General features: G+C 52.6%; 12 protein-coding genes across 12 annotated transcripts; 6 read left to right on the forward strand and 6 right to left on the reverse strand.

Annotated features, from left to right (window-relative positions):
• Positions 1 to 444: 444 nt before the first annotated feature.
• On the reverse strand, positions 445 to 1,489 carry BDW74DRAFT_53006 (uncharacterized protein). Its single transcript, XM_073733067.1, has one exon. It carries the CDS (start codon positions 1,306 to 1,308, stop codon positions 658 to 660), a length of 651 nt encoding a protein of 216 aa, XP_073581892.1. The 5' UTR covers positions 1,309 to 1,489; the 3' UTR covers positions 445 to 657.
• Positions 1,490 to 1,987, reverse strand: BDW74DRAFT_53005 (uncharacterized protein). Its single transcript, XM_073733066.1, has one exon. The coding sequence runs from the start codon at positions 1,944 to 1,946 to the stop codon at positions 1,671 to 1,673; it is 276 nt and encodes a 91-aa protein (XP_073581893.1). The 5' UTR covers positions 1,947 to 1,987; the 3' UTR covers positions 1,490 to 1,670.
• A 90-nt stretch (positions 1,988 to 2,077) lies between these two features.
• BDW74DRAFT_156757 (uncharacterized protein) lies at positions 2,078 to 3,000 on the reverse strand. The gene has a single exon (XM_073725040.1). The coding sequence runs from the start codon at positions 2,624 to 2,626 to the stop codon at positions 2,288 to 2,290; it is 339 nt and encodes a 112-aa protein (XP_073581894.1). The 5' UTR covers positions 2,627 to 3,000; the 3' UTR covers positions 2,078 to 2,287.
• Positions 3,001 to 3,278: 278 nt separating this feature from the next.
• On the reverse strand, positions 3,279 to 4,724 carry BDW74DRAFT_180036 (glycoside hydrolase family 71 protein; the record flags this gene model as incomplete). The annotated part of the gene is made up of 4 exons (XM_073729627.1): positions 3,279 to 3,781; positions 3,826 to 3,957; positions 4,012 to 4,546; positions 4,593 to 4,724. 4 exons carry the CDS (start codon positions 4,722 to 4,724, stop codon positions 3,279 to 3,281), a joined length of 1,302 nt encoding a protein of 433 aa, XP_073581895.1.
• Positions 4,725 to 5,825: 1,101 nt separating this feature from the next.
• BDW74DRAFT_53015 (uncharacterized protein) lies at positions 5,826 to 7,073 on the forward strand. The gene is made up of 2 exons (XM_073733068.1): positions 5,826 to 6,121; positions 6,184 to 7,073. The coding sequence occupies exons 1-2, from the start codon at positions 5,939 to 5,941 to the stop codon at positions 6,796 to 6,798; spliced, it is 798 nt and encodes a 265-aa protein (XP_073581896.1). The 5' UTR covers positions 5,826 to 5,938; the 3' UTR covers positions 6,799 to 7,073.
• Positions 6,899 to 7,369, forward strand: BDW74DRAFT_180038 (uncharacterized protein; the record flags this gene model as incomplete). The annotated part of the gene is made up of 1 exon (XM_073729628.1): positions 6,899 to 7,369. One exon carries the CDS (start codon positions 6,899 to 6,901, stop codon positions 7,367 to 7,369), a length of 471 nt encoding a protein of 156 aa, XP_073581897.1.
• Positions 7,370 to 8,287: 918 nt separating this feature from the next.
• BDW74DRAFT_156762 (fungal specific transcription factor domain-containing protein) lies at positions 8,288 to 10,022 on the forward strand. The gene is made up of 3 exons (XM_073725041.1): positions 8,288 to 9,085; positions 9,163 to 9,733; positions 9,801 to 10,022. The coding sequence occupies exons 1-3, from the start codon at positions 8,295 to 8,297 to the stop codon at positions 9,990 to 9,992; spliced, it is 1,554 nt and encodes a 517-aa protein (XP_073581898.1). The 5' UTR covers positions 8,288 to 8,294; the 3' UTR covers positions 9,993 to 10,022.
• Positions 10,023 to 10,432: 410 nt separating this feature from the next.
• BDW74DRAFT_169091 (uncharacterized protein) lies at positions 10,433 to 12,097 on the forward strand (the record flags this gene model as incomplete). Its single annotated transcript, XM_073726940.1, has 1 exon — positions 10,433 to 12,097. One exon carries the CDS (start codon positions 10,433 to 10,435, stop codon positions 12,095 to 12,097), a length of 1,665 nt encoding a protein of 554 aa, XP_073581899.1.
• A 23-nt stretch (positions 12,098 to 12,120) lies between these two features.
• On the reverse strand, positions 12,121 to 15,134 carry BDW74DRAFT_186500 (Alpha/beta-glucosidase agdC; the record flags this gene model as incomplete). The annotated part of the gene is made up of 6 exons (XM_073731274.1): positions 12,121 to 13,080; positions 13,142 to 13,250; positions 13,300 to 13,818; positions 13,881 to 14,196; positions 14,247 to 14,869; positions 14,918 to 15,134. 6 exons carry the CDS (start codon positions 15,132 to 15,134, stop codon positions 12,171 to 12,173), a joined length of 2,694 nt encoding a protein of 897 aa, XP_073581900.1. The 3' UTR covers positions 12,121 to 12,170.
• Positions 15,135 to 15,653: 519 nt separating this feature from the next.
• Positions 15,654 to 17,621, reverse strand: BDW74DRAFT_53044 (uncharacterized protein). Its single transcript, XM_073733069.1, has 3 exons — positions 16,828 to 17,621; positions 16,321 to 16,777; positions 15,654 to 16,274 (listed from the first exon to the last, which is right to left on the reverse strand). The coding sequence occupies exons 1-3, from the start codon at positions 17,595 to 17,597 to the stop codon at positions 15,729 to 15,731; spliced, it is 1,773 nt and encodes a 590-aa protein (XP_073581901.1). The 5' UTR covers positions 17,598 to 17,621; the 3' UTR covers positions 15,654 to 15,728.
• A 2,697-nt stretch (positions 17,622 to 20,318) lies between these two features.
• Positions 20,319 to 20,946, forward strand: BDW74DRAFT_156767 (uncharacterized protein). Its single transcript, XM_073725042.1, has 2 exons — positions 20,319 to 20,698; positions 20,783 to 20,946. Exons 1-2 carry the CDS (start codon positions 20,433 to 20,435, stop codon positions 20,850 to 20,852), a joined length of 336 nt encoding a protein of 111 aa, XP_073581902.1. The 5' UTR covers positions 20,319 to 20,432; the 3' UTR covers positions 20,853 to 20,946.
• Positions 20,943 to 22,279, forward strand: BDW74DRAFT_156768 (uncharacterized protein). The gene is made up of 4 exons (XM_073725043.1): positions 20,943 to 21,059; positions 21,183 to 21,296; positions 21,369 to 21,485; positions 21,558 to 22,279. Exons 1-4 carry the CDS (start codon positions 20,987 to 20,989, stop codon positions 21,866 to 21,868), a joined length of 615 nt encoding a protein of 204 aa, XP_073581903.1. The 5' UTR covers positions 20,943 to 20,986; the 3' UTR covers positions 21,869 to 22,279.
• The last annotated feature ends 126 nt before the right edge of the window (positions 22,280 to 22,405 follow it).

Consider the following 22,405-nt stretch of genomic DNA (forward strand, 5'->3'; position numbering starts at 1 on the left):
CTTCATTTTTCTCAAGTCTCTGCCAGTTCAGTGGGCCAAGGCCGTCATAAACCTGATTGGCTGCGCTTATGCTACTCGAAGCACGTGATTGGTGGCTGCCCTGAATTTCAGGAACCAACAATGTACATCGATGGAGCTTTAATGTTCTTTTTTCAACATTCCTCCAGCGTCCGAGGCGTCCCGTTGCGAATTTCCCTCCTCCGCACCCCGGACAAGAACGAGCTGCGGGCATGGTTAGGTGATGAGGTCAACGCATCAACTTTTCCCTCGCCGCTCGTCGTAGGCGATGGTTCGGTCGCTCCTTTCCCCCGAAAGAGGTTCTGCATTGTCTGAAATCCAAGCTTGAAGTCCTGCGCCGCAAACGCTAGCATAATGAGTGGAATTGCAATTGCCAAACCGACGCCAAAGATGTACTTGGAGACAAATGACAAGAACATACTGTCCGACCCTGCCGTTTGAGGGAACTCAGCTATGTTGATTGTGAAGAAGGAAGTAATAAACGACAACGAGAGAAAGATGATGGTCACGCTGGTGAAGATCATGATGGTCTTGCCCTGACGATTAGTGTCAGCAGCTTGTTCGCGCGCCAGTCGGGCCTCAAAAGGGGACCGCGTGTTTCTGCTTGAGGTCTAACACGCTGGAGACGGATTCGTAAAATTATGCTACTTGTCGGTCCATTCGGCTCAGGTCCTCGATATACGTATTGATGACTCGGTCTTGCTCAGGAAAGGCGACCTCTTTGTCAGGCTTATCGGTCTTATCGTTGAACCAGTTTTCCTGAGGAGCAATAGCTCGTGTGTCATAAAGCTCGTGCATCTGTGCTCCGAGGTTAGGCAACAACAGTCTCTGGTGATCTAGCACAGCACGAATCATGCCTATCTCATCACGAATATCTTTTACCTCATAAAGTAAGCTTGTTTCAGGAGAATAATCTAGAAACTTGTCCACAAAGTCTGGACTGTGGTTCAGTTTCTGGTGAATTTGCAACCACAATGCTGCCTTATTAGATGCTTCTCGGAGCCGGTTGAAAAGTTCCCGCTCAGTCATTGCCACTTTTCCTATCGATGCTTCAAACATGGCGAAGAACTGATACTCGTTGGATGGTGCATGTCTATCAAAAGCTCCACAACACTGGTCAACAATAACCGTTACCAAGTCCTGTACTTTACATATGGGCTTCCGGCTAAAACTGTTCACGATGCGATCAAAAAGGTCGAAAGGGTCGTGCTTGGGCCGTTCCCATCGCTGCGGGAGGCTGGTAATGACCACTTCCTCCTCAAGAATGACCATCCAGTGCTGGTTGACCATATAGAGTTTGTGCTCGGGGACCGTGCTCGAGCTTGATAACGATCAACAACCTGATCTTGGTTTCGGTACTGGGTGTCCAAGTTTGGGTAGAAGACTTGATCCGAAGTCCGGCGGATATGCAGGCCCCCAGGAGATAAGGCAGGGTAGGCCCGGATCAGAAGCTCGTCACGGCCACTGCTGTAAGGTCGAGTAGGGAAAGGGGAGTCCGCTGCTCTCCGGATTGCATCTCGCATTTTTTTGATGACCTTCTGTCGTTTCGAAGTGCAAATATGGCATGCATGCCCACATATGTGCCCCTATCACTTGACACCCAGGCCGGTGAAATTGAGAGTGTGGGTATTGGCCCCGAGGGGGATGCCTGATTAAATTGCATAATTTTCTTGTGTCCTTTGCGGCAGCTCCTTTTTAATGAGCATCGTCCATTTTATCAGGAGAATTTCAATCCATGTAGGATTGTTGACGGGAATATGAATCCAACGAAGTGCGTGCGTTAGATTACTCTCAGGCCGAAGAATCCATTCAGTACCGGGGAGCCATTTAGTCCCGGGTTCAGCGCTAAGAAGGTTTGAAATGGGTTGTCCCCAATGATGAGCCACATTACCGTCACGATCAAAATCGACAATATTGGCGGTGCACATATCGTTGAGGTATATGTCATCGACGGCGCGCGATCCGGCACTGGGAGACGGCATCAACATCTTCATGATTTCTGCGTCTGCGACTGCCTCAAAGAAGGCATGGTTTCCGAAGCTATCGCGGACTTCCAGTTCTTTTCGCTTCAGCAAAACTTTGACCACGCCGATTCTGCGCGACCGAATCACTAGAATTAGAGGAGTGGTCCCTTCTGGTGTCCTTTGACTGACATTCGCACGATATTTTAATAAATGACGAACGGTTTCTCCAGTGCTCTGTATACAAGCAATATGGAGCGGCGATAGGGACTTCTTTTCATGCAGAGCGTTTGGATCGGCGCCCATGGTCAAAAGCGTATCGACAATCGTTGGCCAATATCTCTCAACGGCAAATGGATCGCTCCAAGGCGTACAAAGCTGAGCGCAACGGGCGATGATTCAAGGTTGTGATGCCGTCCCAAAAGCCTTTGCACAAGATCAAGCTTGCCGCCGTAGAAAGCCTCGTGAAATGGCGTAAGGCCATCTATATCCTCGGTATAAACATCGAGAGTATGTTGGAGGACGATGTCCAACATACCGGGGTCGGGGTCATACAAACCTGAATTGCTAGCCCATGCAAGTCTATGCAGCAAGGTTCTCTGGCTCGAGTCTTTCGCATTGATGTCTGCACCCTTGGCCAGAAGCATTTGGAAGATCTGAGAATTGCCATCCCAAGCAGCCAGCCAGCTTGCGGTTGTGTCGTTCAGTTCACTTCTACCCTGTACGGTGCCATCCACGGGTGCTCCGGATCCAGCAATAGCCGGACGGCCTCGCTATAGTCGCCCTTCACAGAGAGTAGAAGGGGAAACACCAAATCATCTGGAGTTATCACGTCTCTGCCTTCGTCAATGATGCATTTGATCGCTTCGATGTGGTCGTGGCGGGCACTGCTGACTAGACCAGCCTCTAGGCATGCACGGAGTTCCGTGACCCCTCGGGCTCTCAGCAAATTCCCGATTTCACTCACGTCGTTCGTTGCTGCAGCGTCTTCAAATAACGTAATCAGACCAGGGCCGCTTTCGATGGGAGACTGCCCAACCGAATCAGTCATTGTCAAATAATCCGATATTCTTCGATAAGAATTGCATGGAGTCTCTCCTCATGGGCGCAGTGGATTACGAGATGTAAGACCGCAGCAGGCTCAGCCGCTCTCCCCTCATATAAGTATCTGCCAGAGAGGTGACGAGGCTGGAAGAAAAGCAAAACAACATTTTCAGGTATAAGATTGGATGAAGCTATGTCACACAGCACTCGGCCTCTCATTTTGAATCCACGAATCCCCTTCAACCCCTCTCGATCCTACGCGCTGTAAGACCCAACATAAACATTGAAGTTATAATAATCACACTGGTTCGAGATATCCATCCCGCCAGGACCACCGAGAATCACCTCATCATTGCGCCTGATATGGAAGTCCTGCGAACCAACACCCATGGGGACGGTGGAGGTCACAATGCCCGCATCGACATCGATCCAGAACTCGTTGGGACCGCTGCCAACGACCAAGGTGGCCGGCTCGGTGAGCAGCGTGGTGACGAAGACGGAGTCTTCCAGTAAGTTGATGCCCTGTGGCGGGCCGAGCGGATCCTTCGAGCAGGTGACGCCCTTTGGTGTCGGTCTGTACCAGTAGACGAGCTGGTCGGACTCCACGGTGGCCTCTTTTGCACCGGCCTTGTATGCGGCGATGTAGGGCTTTGCGATGACGCGCCAGGCGTCGTGGGGGAAGTCCTTTGTCCATTGGGCAGAGCCGTCGTCGGAGTGGGCTTCCGAGTATGGTCCAATGTAGTGCGATTCGCCATAGTCTGGCCTGGTTAGCTTTGTTATGGATCAAGCACGAGGGACTTACCATTCCAGGAGATGATTTCAATCAACTCAGGCTGCATATCGAGCATCTGCTTCCAGCGACGGTGCGGCTGATCTTCACAGATAAAGACCCAGTTCTTGGTGTTGAAGTGCGTCGAGAACCACGGCGAGACAGCTATTGATTCCATCAACATCATGTCAAGAACAGAACAAGGACAACAGAACTTACGAGCCATGTACACCTTATTCACCTTCTCAAGATTGCTGATATACTTATCATCCCAAATCGTCGTCATCGGACCCCTGATGATACTGTTCCCTCCATCCGTCGGCCAAGCATACCACGAGAAAGCCCCAGAGATGCCTGTATTCGCCGTGCTCGCGAAGTTCGGATCCTGCAGCATGGGCACTGCATAGATGGGGTGGCTCACTGCGCTCTTGACAGGCTTCCAGTCGAAATTGTCGCCGACGAATGTGCTCACCAGCGCGCCGCCGTCATACTGGAATTGAGCCGGGTGGTCGGCGTACGTCTTCATGATGCTTGTGATCCGCGCGGTGTCGCCGTTCGACCAGTACGCGAAGTCGAAAGAGATGAAAACTTTGAAGTCGACTTCCTCGGCGGCCTGGTAGGCATATGCTAGCTGTTTGTCTGTGTACGAATCGATGCTGGCGCAGTTGAGGGCGAATGCGTCGATGTCGATCTCTTTCGCGAGCTCCATGTCCTGCTTCCAGTCGTCGACGGTGTAGTTTTCAACGATGCCGACCTGATCTGGTTAACATGAGGCGGTCTAGGGTTGAGGCCGGGCCTACCATGAAGTGCGCCGTGACATATCTCTTCGACTCTTTGCGAACAGACAGGCTGTTCGTCCCCGGTAGTGATAGAGCAGGAAGAGCGTTGGCTAGCAGAGCCAATGCTGCGCAGCAGCGTTGGAAGATCTTCATGGTGTCGTCGTTGCTTGCTTGCTGGTCTCTCGCCTGCTTCTGCTTGCACTTCTAAACATCGCCATTTCGAGCACCTTCACCTCGACTTTATATAAGTCCAGCAGAGAATGTCCAAGATCAATACAGAGTATGGCCATCTCGCTGTTCGGTGAAAATGGTCGCTGGACAGAGGGACCGCATGACCAGTTCTAGGGTTACAGGTCATGCTTTACTCGTGACCAGCCGGCTTTTATCCGTCTATCCAAGAATACCAAGACCGTATCCAGGGATACCCCGCAAAGTTAAGAGCGAAATAACGGTTGTTTTGTGGGGGTGCAGGGGTTGTGTCAGCTGAGAGAACGGGTAAGTGCCCCCCGGGAATTGGCGCCAGCTGGCACCAATCTAAAGAGTGTAGGCAGGAAATACAAGACCGTCAGTGCCGGCCATGGTCCCTCACTACGCTCGTTGGATTTGTCTTCAAATGTCTACAGACATCTCATTAGGATGGACTGTGTGTAATGTCCTATGAGTTCGAACTTCTCAGTGCTGTTTGCACATCTCACCTCAATTGCAACCATCATTATGAGAGCCGATGCGAGCTATAGAACTTGTTTGCCCCACGAAGCTAAACATCCTTGCGTTTAACCAGCTATACTCCGCTCATTTCCACCATCGGCATATAAATCCTCGCAACTGAGACGGTCAATCTTGGTATACCCCGGCATATTGCCCTGCCCTGCAAATTAGGTTAGCCACCGGCTCATCAATGCCTATTGTGATGAAGGCCCTGACATTGGGACAGACGCCTGACCTTTCCTTCCATAATCCTGGTCCACTGTGACGAAAACAGAAGGAACGACTGCGGCTCTTTCCAAGATGGGCGTCGGTCAGCTTTTGCCTTACTGCCGCCTGAAGCCGTACCCTTCGCTTCTCGTTACCAACCATATGCTCATTTGCCGAGTCGTCCATGGCCTGACTAGACGATACTCGGGCATATCCATCAGGCATTATCACTTGCCGCAGTCTCTTTCCGGATTTATGATTACAATATCCGCTATTATGGCCACAAGCTTACTGTTCTGACCACCCGACGTGTTGACAGAACAGACCGCCACTCTATTTACCGACTGCACTTCTTACGATCACACCGAGCAGAAGATCATCCTGACCAGGGCCAATGCGCAATTTACCGAAAGCGTCATATTCATATCATCGCGCTTATAACCAGGCTCGCCATGGAGCCATCCAATCATACATCGCGACTTCCACCGTGGCCTCCCACCGAGGAGGATCTAAAAGCCTTCGAGGAAGCCAACAAGACGAAATATTGTATTCGAACGAAGCACAATAACGAGTGTTGGGTATGCGAGCGCCGCTGTGAAACCTTTGGTCACGCTGTTGCCCCGGATACCTCTAAGGTATGCTGCCCTGGATCCCAGATATTGGCGCTCGATGCTGACGTTGATTTCATCCGATATAGACCCGCCTCTGGATGAAACTCGGCTTAGTGGATTACGATGACCCCTACTCGTCCATGAATCAAATCCAGCTTTGTGTTCCCTGTTCCAAGAAATACTATGACCAAGCGAATCCTTTACTCGCATTTATCCCGGAAGACCTGGAATACTTTATCGCTCACGAGATTGAAGACCGCAAGCGCCGAAGCGCCGAGATCTCGAGAGGAGAAAGGTCCATAATATACCGGATAACTCCGGGTCCGGCTGGTGTTGGTGAGCGTTACCGGGCTATATTCCTCGGCGACGGCCTCGGTGAATATGGCAAGGACTTTCCTACCGCGCCGCGACTCTGGTATGGGTCTCCGTCAGCGGCTCTGCGGAGAGCGTTCGTATTCATGGGCATGAAACGCCTGACCGCGGCCGCAGTGGGAGATGAGACATACAAACGATTGGAATACCTGAGAGACCTTTACCTTTTAAAGGATGAAGAAGAGTGGTCGCTGCAACCGTCCATGGACGGGGATGTGGCGATCTATCGCCAGGAACTTCTGGAATGTACCTTGGAGGATTACAAACCAAACTCCCCATCGTCAGCAGTCACAGTCGTGCATCGACCTATCTCGGGGATTGAAACTTAATCTATCGGGCAATGGGTCGATTCAGTTGGAACAGTTAATAACCCTCACGACGGTTCCAAATCGCCTTCTAGCCCTACTCACCAGAGGCCGCCACCAGAAGATGTCTCGGAAGACGAAAACAAACCCTCATGCCCGGCGAAGCAGCCGGATCTCGGGGACGACTCAGTTGAATCAGTTGATAGGCCCGACGACGGTTCCAAACCGCCTTCTAGCCCTACTCGCAAGAGGCCGCCACCAGAAGATGCTCCAGAAGACGAAAACAAACCCCCATCCCCGACGAAGAAGCAGGATCGCGGGGACAGTCATGGATACCCATATCGTCCTGCTAGTACTGCACGAGGACCTTGGAGAATGGGATTACACGCCTCTTCTCAGGACGCCATTGATGCCAATGCTTCATGTGACCCTGCCCTATTGTTCGGTGAGCCTTGAATTGGAATCCGAGGAGACCGCAGAAGCCGCATTGACGCGGATCCTCGTCGCTTTTGGTGCCCTCTCGGACCGTCAGTGGTCGGATTATATTCTTACTGGTGCCCCAACGAGGGGTTTGTCACTTGGTTCCTACACATAGAATGACATAAACTAGATAACATGACAATGTGCAGGCATCTTGGGTGGTCACGAACACTTCTGCAGGCCCCTTTCCTTGACGAGTATCTCCATGTATAATGTACCAGGTGCTATTTGGGGTTAGGGCTACACATGCCCCTCTCTTCGACGGTCGTACTAGCAAGCAACCATGGAGCCGCATCCTGCACGACGAGAATTCAAGCGAGGCTTCTGCGCAACAGATGCGCGTATTCCCCGCATAGCGAGAGGAAATTATCAATCTAATCTACGCAGCCATGGACTATCTGAGCCGTCGTCATTTTTTCAATGCCACCCTCCCTATGTCTACGTTTATACCTATACTAATCTACTCGCGAAGCCCCATACTACGCATCACGACCATCTAGTTCTTTTCCCCCTCTACTCTACTCCCCCACATCTATAGTCAAGAAGAGAAAGAAAGAAAGAAGAAGAAGAAGACAATGCAATCATGCGACATCTGCCGCAAACGCAAAGTAAAATGCGACCGCCGCACCCCCTGCGCGCGGTGCCGCCGCCTGCGGCAAAACTGCACGTATACCGACATCCTGCGCAAGAAGGGGCCTAAGTTCGTGCATAGCTATCCGAGCATCTATACAAACACGAGCACAAACATAAACAACAACATAAATACCGGTGTGTCGAACTCAAACTCGGCGTCTGCGTCTGGTATCGTGCCGTCGGCCGCGGCGTCACATGTTTCGCTGGCCGGGTCGTTGTCGGGTTCGCTTTCGGGGTCAGGGTCCAGTTCGAGTTTACCTGGGTTGGCGATTGCCGCGATGACGGGGTCGAGCGAGGCACTCCCGATTCCGGTGCCGCGGTTGATGGGTGGGGAGATGGGCATGGGGTTGGGGTTGGAGCGGTTTATGGGGGCTCATGCGGGTGCAGGTGCAAGTACGGATGCGAGTATGCATGGGATGCTTGAGTCGGGGAGTGGGACGGGGACGACCTCTGAGGATGATGAGCTGGATCTGGATCTAGACTTTGAGTTCGATGAGATTTCTCAGGCGCAGCAGGTTCAGTTTCAACGGGCTGTTGACCTTGGCGCACGGATGAGCCTTGGGTTCGGCATGGCTTCGGGGTCGTCGAGGAGGATGGAGGCGGATGTGGATTTGGGTGTGAATATGGAGGAGAGTGTCTCGCTGTACACGGAGAAGCTGCACTCTCTTCTACCTGTGATGGATCTGGGTGAGGTTCGAAGGTTGCTGAGGTTTGATGAGGGTAGTCGAAGCCAGAAGTATGGATATGGATATGACTCGACTCGATACGCGCTGGTCTGTTCGTTATGTGCTGCAACACATGCGCATTTGCTATCTTGTCTAGGAACAAGTTCGGATTCCTCACCTGCGCAGACTGGCCATCACCTTGGGCACGAACAAGCTTGCCAGAGATACCTGCAATCAGCCCTCCAAGCCCGAGGACAGAGCGATTATCCGTCTATTAATCTCGACTCCCAGCAAGCGGAATGCAGCAACGACAGAGATAATCCAATTGCTCGAGACAAGATACTTACCTCTTTCTTCCTCTTCACAGCGTACTGGAACCTCAACCGGGAGAGACATGCATGGTGGTACCTCCGGGAATGCATTACGCTGCTTCTATCAGCACGTCTGCACCGCGAAGACGAGTATCGAAAGATTGAGATGCATGAGGCAGAAAGAAGACGCCTGGTATTCTGGGGTGTGTTTGTTGCAGAGCGGTACGTTACGTCCAATCCCTTCCATTCGCCACTGTTTACTCGTCTCTAAAACTGTGATGAGCTGACAACCTGGGTAGAACATTCTGCCTCCTCCACAACAAACCAATCACGCTCCGGCCATGGATAGCACCCCCTGGCCTGCCCAGTCCCCTGGAAGAAGAGGAGAGCATCAGCGCGATCCCCAGCTTCGTGGGTCTGGTGACCCTTTTCCGCGGATTGAGCGTTGATTTGTCGGGGTGTTGGACAGCGGCTGGGTTTGTCACACCGATTTCTCTAGATCTGGGACTGGATGTCGCCACTGCCGCCGCTGTTACCGCTGCCTCTTCAGGAGCAATGGCACATGGTCACGACTATGACGACATGGGCCTCGAGAAAGAAATAGGACCAGGAATACCCATGCAACGACTCAACCACGCGATCACGAGGGAATGGCTGCGAGCGAAGGTGTGGAAGCTGGGAATCTCCGGCCCTGGCCAGCAGCAAGCGACACCAGTCCCACCGCGAGAGTTTGTGGCGGCGACTGGAACAGGAAATGGCCAGGCCCAATGGCGACTGGAAGAGCCGCTTCTGATTGGGGAGGCTATCCTGGGTGCGTTGCGGAGAGCGGGGGGCGAGGAGGCCTTGCGGGATAACTGGAGCGGGATCCTGGTAGGTTCAGGTTGCTGGGATGGCACTATCAGGAGACACGAGGATGGTATGAGGCTGACGAATGTAGGATGCGAAGCTGTGCGACATCTGCGAGTGCCTGTGCGACATTCGCCCGGTCATGCAGACCAGAGCGATTCCAAGGGTTGGTGCTGGCGATGTCCAGATCGATGTCGATCAGGTCCAGCGCGGGCTGCTGCGGATTCTGGCTCGGCTTGGGGGTCGTAGTGCTTACCTGTTGACATCGAGTGTCGGAGATTAATCGCCAATTATGGATGCAGAGGCAGAGTTCAAGCCAAACCTTGCAACAAAGACCAACGGTCGTAAGCGTAAAGCCTATCCATCCCCCGACTCCACCCATTCATCCCCAGGTTATCATCCCCAATTCCCCATAGGCCACCGGCCCATCGTAGGCGTGGCAGCGAGAATTCCAGCGAATGGCCAGGATGCAGAAAAGCAATAACCAAGCCGGTTCAACATTCCTTTGTTCGTGCTCTTGGCCACCCCAGCTCCGTAGTCTGACCCGGGTCCATCTCCTTATCAAGGTCCGCTCTCCTTAACATCGGGCCTCGACTATAGCATAGCAATGAACCTAGCGAGCGGCCTTGCCATCAATGCAACTTAGATCCACCTAGACCGTACCACTACCACGCCATCAATCTCCGCGTCCCGAGAACCAGCAGCAACAGCATGGGCCTCGACATGGATACCGACACCGCCAGCGACACCGGGCCATCAAGGGCACCCAGCAAAAGCAACACCAACCCCATCGACCTCGAGCAGGCCCGTCTCGCAACAGCCCAGGAACACAGTCTCGGTTTCCGCGAGGGCATCCGCACATACCGCAGAGCGGTAATGTGGTCGATGCTGTTCTCGCTCGCCATAATAATGGAAGGGTACGACACAACCCTGCTGCAGTCATTCTTTGCATTTCCGCAGTTCGCCCGCAAGTACGGGTCCCCAGTCCACACTCCCAACCCAGAAACCGGCGAAATTGAGCTGCGGTACGAGCTCTCAGCCTCCTGGCAAAGCGGGCTGACGAACGGGGCGTACGTCGGCGAAATCTTCGGCCTGTTCGTTACGGGTCTTGTCATTGAGAGGACAGGGTACAGAAGGCTCATGTTCGTTTCTTCCTTATCCCTTGCCGGGTTCATCTTCATCCTGGTCTTTGCGCGTAACCTGCCCACGCTGCTGGTTGGCGAGATTTTGTGCGGAATTCCCTGGGGTGTATTCCAGACGGTGACGACGGCGTATGCGGCGGAGGTATGTCCTGTTCTGCTAAGAGGATACCTAACGACGTACGTGAATCTGTGCTGGGTGATCGGGCAGTTAGTAGCGACGGGGGTGTTGAGGGGGTGTCTGCACATGAACGGCGGGTCAGCGAGTGGGGGAGGGGACGAATGGAGTTACCGCATCCCCTTCATGCTTCAATGGGTATGGCTGCCGTTTATTCTGGTGATCGTGTATGCCGGTCCCGAGAGTCCGTGGTGGTTGTTGAGAAGAGGGAAGTTGGACGAGGCGAGAGCCGTCCTTGCCCGTCTCTCGTCTGCCCCGTCAACCTCCACCCCAGCCGAGTTCTTTAAAGAAGAAGAAAAAGACAAGACCGAGACAACTCTCGCCCTAATGCTCTACACCACCAAGATGGAAGCTGATCTCGCCGCCAAGTCTAACGAATCGTACCTCTCCTGCTTCCGCGGCACGAACCTCCGCCGCACCGAGATCACCTGCGTGACGTGGGCCATCCAAGCCCTTTGCGGTTCTAGCTTTATGGGATACTCAACTTACTTCTATCAGCAGGCTGGCCTGTCGGTTTCGCAGTCGTTCAATATGTCGTTGGGTCAATATGGATGCGGGTTTGTCGGGACTCTCGTCTCGTGGATTCTGATGTCCCGGTATGGCCGGCGCAGTCTCTACGTCTCTGGTCTCTTCTGTCTGATCATCATTCTCTTCTCTGTTGGGTTTACATCGCTCTCCAATACAAAAGCAGCCAGCTGGGCCATTGGGTCTCTACTGCTAGTATTCACGTTCGCTTATGACTGCACTATCGGACCAGTCTGCTACAGCATCGTCTCTGAGATGCCATCGACGCAGCTCCGTGGGAAGACGATCGTGCTAGCTAGGAATGTATATAACATATTCATGATTGTTAATGGGATTATCATGCCACGGATGCTGAATCCCACGGCTTGGAATTGGAAAGGGCACACTGGGTTCTTCTGGGGTGGGATTACGGTGTTTTTGTTTGCGTGGGCTTATGCTAGATTGCCGGAGAGCAAGGACAGGACCTTTGCTGAGATGGATATCTTGTTTGAGAGAGAAGTCAAGGCCAGGCGGTTCCAGAAGGAAGATGTTTGCATTGAGAATTAGGTAATATGTACTCACATAGTTCGGCGTTAGGTGCGAGATCCATAGCTATCCAAGGTCAAATTAGAGCTGCTGGTCACGCTGCACATCCATCAAGCCGAACACTTCCGGACTCGGTAAGAGGTAGATCAATGGTCTGCTCAACGACTTCCTCTCCAAGGACCTTGACCCCCTCGATGCGCACGTCCGCCTCCCGCGTGAACGTCCCGCCAACGCTCACCTGACCGTTTTCATATGTAAACTTGGCGTCCACCGTGGCGGTCTGCTCCAAAGACTCCCCGTCATCAAGATACAAACTACCTTCGGCTTTCCCATCAAGCCCCGGCGCAACAACTAGCTGGAATCCGCTCTTCCTCAGCTGAGCTGTCGTGTTCCACCCCTCACTACCCGTGCGGACAGGAACGATACTGCCCCCGCGCACATGCAGCGGTATATCGGCATGGCCAACATCCTTGATCGTCACAACCTCTCCTTTACCGCGGAGCGGAAGACCCGTGTACCAATCATAGAATAGATCATCCGGGAAATAGGCCTCAACCTCTGTCTTGTTCTCCTCCGTAACGGGGCTGACGAGGATGGCATCGCCATAGAAAAACTGCGTATTAATGCTGGCAGCCCTGGCATCTTTCGGATAGACGAAGAACATCGGCATAAGGAACGGCTCCCCGGTTACCGTCTGCCTATAGAACGCCGTGTATAGGTAATCGAGCAGGGAGTAGCGGATGCCGATCGCTTTCCTCGCTGCTTCAGCCACGGACTCCCATCTATAAAACTCCTGTGGAATCATTCCGTACTCGTTGTGGTTGCGATAGAAGGGGTTGAACGCGGCGAGCATAGCCCAGCGGGAGCAGAGTTGCTCGGTAGTGTTGCCGGTGAACCCGCAAGCGTCTGAGCCGACCATGGGCATCTGAAAGATGGATGCGAAGGCAAGCATTTGCGAGATTGAGACGCGGTACTTTGCCCATGTGCTGACGTTGTCGCCGAGCCTACACCGCGGTCAGCGATCACGTTTCTACTTAGGGCTTGGGTCTGGAAGGAAGTAATCACCAGTGGGCAACGTGGGCTCCTGCACCAGCGAAGGTGCTGCGCGTTATCACCAACGGACGCTTATCGGGGCGTCTGTTGAGCATGGCGTCTCGGGACAGCGAACTCATCACTAGCCTATTGTCAGTATCCATGCCGAGGTCAGAGCTGGAGAAGCGTACTTGTCCCATATAGGTTATGCGTATCGTATTCCGTAAGCCCATTAGCATGGATGAGATCCGTATTTATCGTCTTGTTGCTTAGCGAACCCGCTGCGTTCCCAATCCTGTACGGCGGATCAATCAAGTCGCGGCCCGGTAGACCCAGTCTCTTGCCATTGGCATTATCATTGCTGACTGCTTCTTGTCTGACGGTAACAACAGCTCGCCTTTGATCGGTGCCGGTATTGCTGGCATTGCTGCTGATTCCTTGCTGGAATAGTGACGGGAACCCCGGAAGGTCGTAGGGATTTTGTCTGGCGGCCGGCGGCTCGGGAGGGAGGTTGTTCTGCTCTGCAAAGGCGACGGGGTCGCTGCAGGGCCAGTCGCAGAAGTTGGCCGCCTCGTTCATGTCGATCCACAGAGCATCGATATCAACACCCGTCTCTGGGTCAAAGAACCGCGCGAATTCGTCGATCCAGTACTCGGGCGTGTTTGGATCGAACCAATCGGGGAAGACGGTTGGGCCTGGCCAGACGGCACCTGGTGAGCGATGATAATGTTAGCGACGGTGCTTTGACTTGGGAAGGGGCTTTCGGATGTACCTTCATATAACGAACCATCCTGCCTCCGCAGAAACACATCTTTCTCCACACCCCTATTGTAAGCGCCGTTGTCCGAAGATGCCACCGCAGGGTCAACCATGACAATATAATGCTGGTCACGTTGGTGCAAATAATCCACCAAAGCACGGACAGTATTCAACGGGAATCGTTCTTGATCAAGGGTGAAAACCTTGCGGTGGTCCATGTAGTCGATATCAGTCCACATTGTCTCGAGAGGTATGTTCGCTTTACTGTAATTATAGACCACCGCGGCGACTTCGTATATATCTCTGTAACCATAGCGGCATTGGTGGAACTGCAAATGTTAATATACTCATAGTAGGTGGAAAATGAAGCGGAACATACCCCGAACCCCCAATAAGGCACCATGGCCGGTAGCCCGGCAACCTGTGCATACTGTGCGCTCACATCCTTAGGGCTGGGGCCAGCAAACACGTAAAGGTCCACAATGCCCCCTATAACGTTGTATTCCAAGTATTGCTCGCCATCATCGTCCTGGTCAATCTTGACGTCCATGCCGTTGGAGTTGAGTAAGAAAACCCCGTGTGTCCCTGTCTCACCGCGGTGATCTAAGTACACTGGGTGTGCCCCATACAGATTTGTCCCCGCCGGAATCATATAAGCGTCCCGGTTCCAGATCGTACGAATATAATTGGTTGTGTTCAAGCGAAGAGGGTCGCTGTGCTCGCCGAGTCCGTAAAGGTTAGGGTTCTGCGGGAGTGAGGTCCGGAGGTTCACATATTGGGATTGGAAGATCAGATTGTTCCCCGAGGTGTTGAAGAGGGTTTCACCGCTGCTGGCTCGAGACACCGCAAAAGAGAAGGGGCTCTCCTCGTAGGAGAACTTGAGATCCGGAGTGCTTTCGGCGGCACCATCCTTGTCGTCGAGGGCGGGTTGAGGGAATACCGACTCGGGGACTTGATAGACGTTCTCGTCCGCATCGTAGATCTTGACGTGAAGTCTTTTGTCTGCGTAACCAGTCAGGAATCAAATAGAGAGCCGGTGGACTGCCTTACCCGTCTCATAGTCCACTTCTAGTCTCAGACTCTCAATGTCCGTTCCATAAGAATTGCACGGAGCGCCAGCAAGAGTCAGATCCGCAGTCAGTCCACGAGAGTGTTCTTCAACGTTGGTCGCTTTGTATCCGGGGCACTGTGCCACAGAGGATTGACAGAGGGCTTTGTTAACGAAAGACAGAGCCAGAAGCGGCCAGAAGAGGGAAGTCGCAGCCATCGCTGTCTCGGAGCCTAATCAGACCAGACCAGAACTATGCTTGCATATCGCATGCGCAGGAGCCCGTATTTATAACTCTCGACAGACCAGAGTTTGTCTTGCATCTCGCCCAATTTCCCCGTTCCATGTGTTTATTCTCCGCATGATCGTCGAGGCTCGGGGTACATTGGGTGCGCGAGGTTTAGGCGAGCTGACTCCGCAGTTGAGAAGCTCCCCTTGCGTTGTAGGTACATTGCCCGGCTGACTGAGTTGAGACAATGACTAGGATATATCTCCGTTGATCCGGCGCGTACCACGGATTTGATCGAATAAATATCATGTAGAGTTGGTTATGTTTGTACGAAGAGCGTAGAAGTGATCGAGACAATGTTGAAGGAAAAGGAAGGGGTTGCAGCGAAGAATTTCGGCGAGGGGAACCTTTTCGCTTACACGCTCTACAGCCGCCACGCACCGTTGATTTGAGAATCTTATTACACAAACAGATACTTCCATGGGAATAACTGTACAAACAAATGAAGTGGACAGGACAGCGGACAGTCCAGACAATGAAATCAAACAGAAAAACGCCGATGCTGGTCTCTGTGTTGTCCATGGTCAGGTTTCGAACTTGACGCTTGGGCACCCCGCGGGATAGGACCTGGGTATATGAGGCATATGGGCTCCCCGAGCGAAGAAATCGGCCGGGCACTCGTACAATGCTTCTCCGTATCCAGCGGGCTCATCTCCGCCGGCCGGGAAGAAAGATACAACTCCAACGCCAAACTCCGGAAAGACTGTAGAAAATTCCACACCCGTCGGACCCAACTGCAGCATAAGCTCCCTCTTGCCACCAGACCATTGGTATTCTGTGTCCGGGCTTGACGTCAAGTCAATGACAGATGAACCTTCGGACTCTCGATCTTCGTCCTCACAACTTAGCAAAGCTTTCCTTGGCGTTGGCGTGAAGTCCATTTGTGCCATGCGACTGTGCAAGTTATCCAATCTCTCAGACTTTCCTCCGGCAACAATGTCAAGTAAGTGTTCCAATTCCACAACTGCGTGCCGAGGTCCCCATTCGCAGTCATGGTATACTTTTGATAAAGAAGGAACGTATACTAGAACGTCTATTAACGAGTTCGCCAGTTGGAATAGCTTAATTTCCTGCGACTCCGTTAGTGCTGCTCAAAAGGAGTAAGAAATGACGTACCATGCCATAGCCGTGAGGGCGAACCGAGTCAAGCGATGCACCGCATACCAACGAGAGAAAATTTCTTGCAATGATGAATGGGTAGCTCGGGGCAAGGCACACGTTCGACGTGTCAGAAGCGAGCATATAATGTGACGCCGAGTACTGCCAAAGCAGGGAACTCAACCAGGCCAAGGTAATCCAGATGTCTACACGCTGAACTTCATCAATGACTGGATCCTTCGTGGCTCTGGTCTGCAGATCTTCCTGGATGTCCGTAATCTTGGCCCGCGAGTAAGTTGGATGCGGCGCGAGGTACGGTGCTTGGAGCAGTGGCCCGTCAATCCGCGTAAAGAGTCGGACAAGGTTGCAAAATCCGGTGAGTAATGCTGGATCAGAGTCGCCATCATCTACTGGGACCGGTAGATCTTCTATCGTCTGTAGCGTGATTGGAAGCTCGTGCTGCATGCAAAATGTACTGCGAGGCTTAGCTGAGATACACGCATGAGGTCAGATCAGTCTTCTTACCGTTCTGTTACCAGCAGTATCCAGTATATACGAAGTCTCAACTGTTGTTCTTCCTGCGATTCCTTGAACAGCTCCACATTGCCGAGACTGAGGAGGTGGGCGTGCGTGATGGCATCGCGCAACGCGAACGTAGCAAGCGGGATCTGATCTACATTGGCATAGTACATGTGCAGGAACAGCGAGGTCAGAAGAGACTCCAGGCTGGCACTGTTTTGGGGGTTATAATCAGTCCGAAGCCGGATGCACTCTCGCACAAAGTCGCCCGACGTGACTAGGTAGGACTCCTGCACTTGGGTATGTCCTGGGAGACGCAACTGGGCCAGCGTGGCCGCACAAAGCGCGGCTGCCAGGGCGTGGGATTCGGTATTGGCGATATCGTTGAGTTGGGCCTTCAATGTATTGGTCGAAACGATGGGCCATACAGTGTAGAGTTGACTTCGGAAGATGTCGATGTAGGTGTAATACGTCGACAATGAGATCCGCCGTCTGACAAGCAAGGGAGCATCGCTCAAATCAGTGGATATGGAAGCGTCGTCGGAGGCCGGAAGGGAGCATTCTCGCATGGAGCAGCTCTTCTCAATGCCGAGATTCTTTTGCATGGCTTGCACTCTAGCGTTCGTCGACCTTCGCGGACCTTTCGGGCCGCGTCGCTTTCGGACTTTGAGATAGGTGCACGACTGTTCCCGACGCAGACAGGTGCTACATGGGTTCTTCCCATCGCACTTGACTCGTCTGAAAGAACAGGCATCGCAGGGGAGAGTGAGTGGCATGGTGAGTACTAACGCAGTAGGCTAGGAGAAGTGGGATGAATGAGTACTGTACTGTTCATGATCAGCGAGACAATGACGTCCCAACAGGAGGGATCCTGCTGCACTAATAGTCAGACCATCCCCCGACCGAGGGCCAGGGTGGCCTAGTCTGGTGCTCGTATCTGCCGCGCCACAGGGAGGGTCTACTGGAGGGTTGACCGGGCTGTATATCGCGCAGTGCTGATATCAGGGTGGGCATCGGCATCAACGACCATCGGGACTGGCAGCCAAGAAAGCGGGGTATGGGGACGGAGCAAATGGCATCAAAGGAATTCTCCGTCACTTGCGCCCCGGACCGTTGGTGAAAGAATGCTGCGGACGAAGGTTTCCACCTGGCGAGTGTGTAACCGCACTCCGGCTCTTACGCCTGAACGGTGCTTCGTCTCCGAGGATTGCCTTGGTCACCCTCAAGGTTTCCTGCACGTTGATCACCCGGCTAACATACGGCCAATGGAATCAGCAGGATGTCCAAGGTTATGCTTGCCGCAAGGTGAGATTAGCGAGTTGCGGATTATTGCTAAACGTTAAGGATCCATGGGCACATTCAGTAAGGCTGGAAATAGGATTCAGCTGATAGCCCAGTCATGCGCTAGAAGCTCGCTAGAATCGAGTAGAAGGCTGTCAATGCCTCTTTCCTCGCCTGGGTTGGCTGAAGTGTCTTGGAGATGTGTAACAAGGGGCTTCCATAAATCGCAGGCGCCGTCTACTTTGGCACTTATACTTTGCAGCAAGCCTTGTCGAGCCGCAGCAGGACAATCACACTAAAGCATGACAGCTTACAGACGATCCTAAAGAAGCTGACCGCATACCAGCCAAGATCTTCAGTCTGCTCATCTTCGCTTGGCCCTGCGTTGATTTTCCGTTCCTGCTGTATCGAGATTCATGGCATTGCCGTCTCTTCTTGGCTATCATGGTGCGATCTTCGGTGAACGGAGATGGCAAATCCTGCTGCTAGCTAGATCATCAAAAGCAGATCATCTCCATTGTTTCCACTTCCCCTCATTATGGTTGCATCCGGCGTGTCTCGGCTGCAATATTAATACCGTAGCTCCGTTTCCAGGGGTCCACGTCAACCCGGGACGCCTGCCAACAATTTCCATCCCAACTTCCAACCCTGGGACTCGAAGTCGAACATGGTCGTTATTGGTGGTAGCTGGTTCATCCATACCCCTTAATCAAACATTTTGACCTCTAAGATACCGACAAGTACGCGAGCCAATCGATCTTGGACCGGGGTGGTCGGGTACGTACCTGTTTCGCCATGTGCTTCTTTGTCTTGCTTATCTGGATAGCCGATAGGATGACATTTGATGTCATCATATTTACTTCAGGGACTTTCCTGGGCGCTTTCATTCACAATTAACCTCCGTCCTTGTCTCATGGACTCAAAAGAAGTTTCCATGGACCAGTTCTAGCCTGGGTGTGGCGGCAACTAGGTAAGAGTGCTCCTGATCTGCATCGGCCTGAATTCGTATTTGCTACTTTGACCTCATGTATACTTGTTCACAGGTCCAAGCATTGTCCTGACTCTTGATTCACCTCTTTCGGATAAGTGAAACAAACGTAATGCGCACTGCTGTCAACACGCTTTGACTAGCATATGGCTACCAAGTAACCGACTAACAGGCCCGTCTCGCCATGATGATTGGGCACTGTACATACGACGCCCGAGGTTCCTTCCCAGGGGCGGCTGGTACTATCCAGTTTGCCTTCGATAGTCGAATATAAATCCAGCAATAGCAACGGACGTCAGACATTTGCGAGCCGCAAGTGAAGAGAAGAAGCTCAGCCATATTTAGAGTTGCCACGCGGAGACGCCGGCGGCTGATATCACCACGATAATTCTCCTTGGTCGTGGCGGCCCGGATATCTTGGACTTCAATCAAACATTCACTAAGCCCGTTAGCGATGGGACCGTTACAGTGGCCATTGTCCTTCAAATCCAGGGGCTACTTGATTGGGCGTCCAATCATCAATGTTCCAGTAAACCTCCGAGGACACTGGCCCTTAACATCCTAGTCGAAGAGCCCTTCCATTTCCAGAATTCCTGGGAGCCCCAACGAATCTGTTGCGCATCGATTGTCATTATTAGCTTCTTGAACTAATTTCATGGCAAATGAGGCGATGGAAGAACCTTATCCGACCACAGCAACGCTGTCGTCGCAGTGGCCCATCTGCCCTGACTGGTCCCCAGAACGAAGGGCGTGTGAATAGTTGAAGCCTCATACCCGCAGCAATCCAGTACGTCCACGGTTCTCGCGAGTTTCGCGTCTGATCATGCCATAGGCTCAGAATCTGCCAGGGTCATGTTCTCCGCGGGATTTGGTGTTTTTGAACAGGGTCAGGACAGCGCAGATCTGGTCCTGGAAAGGCGAAGCACTATAGTGGTAAGCGCGCAGCTGTCATGGCGTTTGGGCCTCTGATATGCTTCATCATCACCTACAAGTTAGTGAACGCGATTGGCCTTGGTGTTGGGCATTGTTGCGGTAGCTGGACTGGTCTCTATCTAGGGAGAGCCCGCTTTTGGATGGAACAAAACCCAAAAAGTATTACTCCGTCTCTCTATAGTAGAATAAGACCTCGGAGGTCGGAGGTTCGGCACTTTCTTGTCCGCCATGCTCTAGGCTTATCCGACGACCCCCCCCTCAAAGCCCTTAAGCTTCAGTAAGGTAAGGTTAGATGCTGGGCGCATGTTGTTTCTTTGTCTGACGGACCCTGCCGGTTTCCAATGACCACCCCGACTCGCCCACTTCCACAGGCAATGGTTGGACAAAGTAAGTGTATCATGTAGTCTATATGACGTTGAGAGGGGATACATTTTTACTGGAGCAGCTGTTGTTGGTAGGCAACGTTCATGGGCGTCGGAAGCCCGCAACTTGGAATTTGGTCCCTTGTCATGCAGGTGCCTCAGTAAGCTCTTCATATACGCTTATCTCACGACATTACCAATCGCTGATAGTAGATCATGAGACTCCGCTGTCTGGACTGCATCTCTTCTGGCCGTTTGGCTTCGGCTCTCGCACATCTTGGTTTCGGCCGGGAGCATCAATTCTAGCCGCAAAGTAAGTATCATTCGTTGTAAGTTGGCTCTTTCAGCGTGGATCATTGAAGTCATGCTTGAGGGGAGATGATTTTGACCGTCTCAGATTGCTAATATCACGTTGTTGGATACCTCGAAATTGCACGATCCGAGCCAGCAAAAAAGTAGCTGGATAAAACGATGTGCAGCTGCTTATTCAGCGGACACTTATGCACCTAGTCACGTGTATCCCTGCCAAAAGAATGAGCAGTGCCAAACTGCAGATTTGCAACCTCACACTGATGGGTCGCAGCGTGGATAAAATCGCAAGATGAGTAGTAGCCTATCTCCTCATGGTGAATGCAATGCGCTGGCGACCTCGCTAAAAGTGGGTGCGCTGAGTGGTACGTCAATCCTCATCGAACCCCCCTGGCGAGGTGTCCAGCTCGTCGAAGAATGGATCAAGTCATCGGCATACATGACCACGTAAAGAGCGTTCAATTTCTGACACCAGCCAATCCATACAGGCTCCGCGGGACTCATCTACGGCGGCATCTCGGGTGTTATTCGCTCGCCACATCCTGTCATACATTCCATCTCGCATGGTATCCACTGGTCTGTGTGTGGAACCTCCTTTTGGTGTCAGTTCGCCTCGCTACCCCTGAAGCGCAAGCCTAACTAGGTATATCGACTGACTCGGGGTCTGTTTTCAGGGTTGAGGAGTAATATTCTCAAGCACTACTATGAGGACCAGGCGACTCTCACGCAGCGCAACTATGCCAGTACTATTTCTGGCGGTCTCGCTGGTGGCGCTGTTACTAGATTAATGGGTACTTATACCTTTTCCATTTGCTCGGTTGGAGAGTTGAGTATCGTATTCCTTGACTGACCCTGCGCTCCAGGTGGCCGGTTCATTCCGGGATTGGTCGTTTTCTCGCTGTGCGGCTATCTCGGACAGGTCTCGCACAATACGATTGACAAATGGCAGCTGGAGCAAGCGGGCAAGCCATCCAAGCCGTTTCTCACGCGCATGGCCGAGTCGAAGTGGATTCCGCTCAAGCCACTCTCCGATGATGAGTATCGGGGCATTTTGAGCGAGAAGCTGCTGACCATTGAGGCGGAGATCGCTCTTATCGACGACAAGATTGAGGAGCTCCAGATGGCCAAGCTGGAAGGAATGGTCGAGGTATCGCCTGGACAGCAGACGCCATGATTGCGTGTTGCCAGGACTCCTGAATCCTGAACAATTCAGCCGCGCACTTTGTATGGTGTACAGCTGCGAAGGAGAGAGGAGCTAGGTCACCATCACAGACCGTGCACCGCGTAGGAGTGTCAACGCGCTGTAGTGCAACAATCCGCCATGCAAGGGCATCGGCAATTCGTCGAATTCGCCAGAGATCGTGGTTCAAGTCGCGGCACCTGCCGGTGGCTCCATGGCGCGGGTAAACACGCCGATCCCTGTGTATAGGCTTGTGTTTTGACTGGTTCTGCGAGGTTGTCATTGAGCCATCTAGTAGAGATGAGGACTAAGTCTCTATCAAGAACAATTGTAAAGTTCAACTATCTTGACCCCTGTCGAGTTGCACAGTAGTAGCGCCAATTCAATGCTTGCATGCAGTGCCGAGCCAGCCGATCGACTCCCACTCCCTTGGGAAACGGAGCGTTCTTCCGCTTCCAGTTACCTCCGCTGCGTCAATCACTATGCAAAGAACGAAAATCAATAGCCGGCTTGACGGGCAGGTTTGTGCAT

The sequence above is a fragment of the Aspergillus multicolor genome (genome assembly GCF_047715735.1).
Source record: "Aspergillus multicolor strain CBS 133.54 unplaced genomic scaffold BDW74scaffold_20, whole genome shotgun sequence".
In the NCBI taxonomy this organism is placed as follows: Eukaryota; Fungi; Ascomycota; class Eurotiomycetes; order Eurotiales; family Aspergillaceae; genus Aspergillus; species Aspergillus multicolor.

Coding starts and splice junctions, on each gene's coding strand:
- BDW74DRAFT_156762 (XM_073725041.1), top strand. CDS start 8,295: ATGCATGGGATGCTTGAGTCGGGGAGTGGGACGGGGACGACCTCTGAG. Junction 9,086..9,162: donor GGTGTGTTTGTTGCAGAGCG/GTACGTTACGTC, acceptor CAACCTGGGTAG/AACATTCTGCCTCCTCCACA. Junction 9,734..9,800: donor ATAACTGGAGCGGGATCCTG/GTAGGTTCAGGT, acceptor TGACGAATGTAG/GATGCGAAGCTGTGCGACAT.
- BDW74DRAFT_156768 (XM_073725043.1), top strand. CDS start 20,987: ATGAGTAGTAGCCTATCTCCTCATGGTGAATGCAATGCGCTGGCGACC. Junction 21,060..21,182: donor AAAAGTGGGTGCGCTGAGTG/GTACGTCAATCC, acceptor CAATCCATACAG/GCTCCGCGGGACTCATCTAC. Junction 21,486..21,557: donor CGCTGTTACTAGATTAATGG/GTACTTATACCT, acceptor CCTGCGCTCCAG/GTGGCCGGTTCATTCCGGGA.
- BDW74DRAFT_53044 (XM_073733069.1), bottom strand. CDS start 17,597: ATGCCACTCACTCTCCCCTGCGATGCCTGTTCTTTCAGACGAGTCAAG. Junction 16,778..16,827: donor ATACTGCTGGTAACAGAACG/GTAAGAAGACTG, acceptor TAAGCCTCGCAG/TACATTTTGCATGCAGCACG. Junction 16,275..16,320: donor GCCCTCACGGCTATGGCATG/GTACGTCATTTC, acceptor ACGGAGTCGCAG/GAAATTAAGCTATTCCAACT.
- BDW74DRAFT_53006 (XM_073733067.1), bottom strand. CDS start 1,308: ATGGTCAACCAGCACTGGATGGTCATTCTTGAGGAGGAAGTGGTCATT.
- BDW74DRAFT_156757 (XM_073725040.1), bottom strand. CDS start 2,626: ATGCTTCTGGCCAAGGGTGCAGACATCAATGCGAAAGACTCGAGCCAG.
- BDW74DRAFT_53005 (XM_073733066.1), bottom strand. CDS start 1,946: ATGTGCACCGCCAATATTGTCGATTTTGATCGTGACGGTAATGTGGCT.
- BDW74DRAFT_53015 (XM_073733068.1), top strand. CDS start 5,939: ATGGAGCCATCCAATCATACATCGCGACTTCCACCGTGGCCTCCCACC. Junction 6,122..6,183: donor TTGCCCCGGATACCTCTAAG/GTATGCTGCCCT, acceptor CATCCGATATAG/ACCCGCCTCTGGATGAAACT.
- BDW74DRAFT_156767 (XM_073725042.1), top strand. CDS start 20,433: ATGACGTTGAGAGGGGATACATTTTTACTGGAGCAGCTGTTGTTGGTA. Junction 20,699..20,782: donor GCATCAATTCTAGCCGCAAA/GTAAGTATCATT, acceptor TGACCGTCTCAG/ATTGCTAATATCACGTTGTT.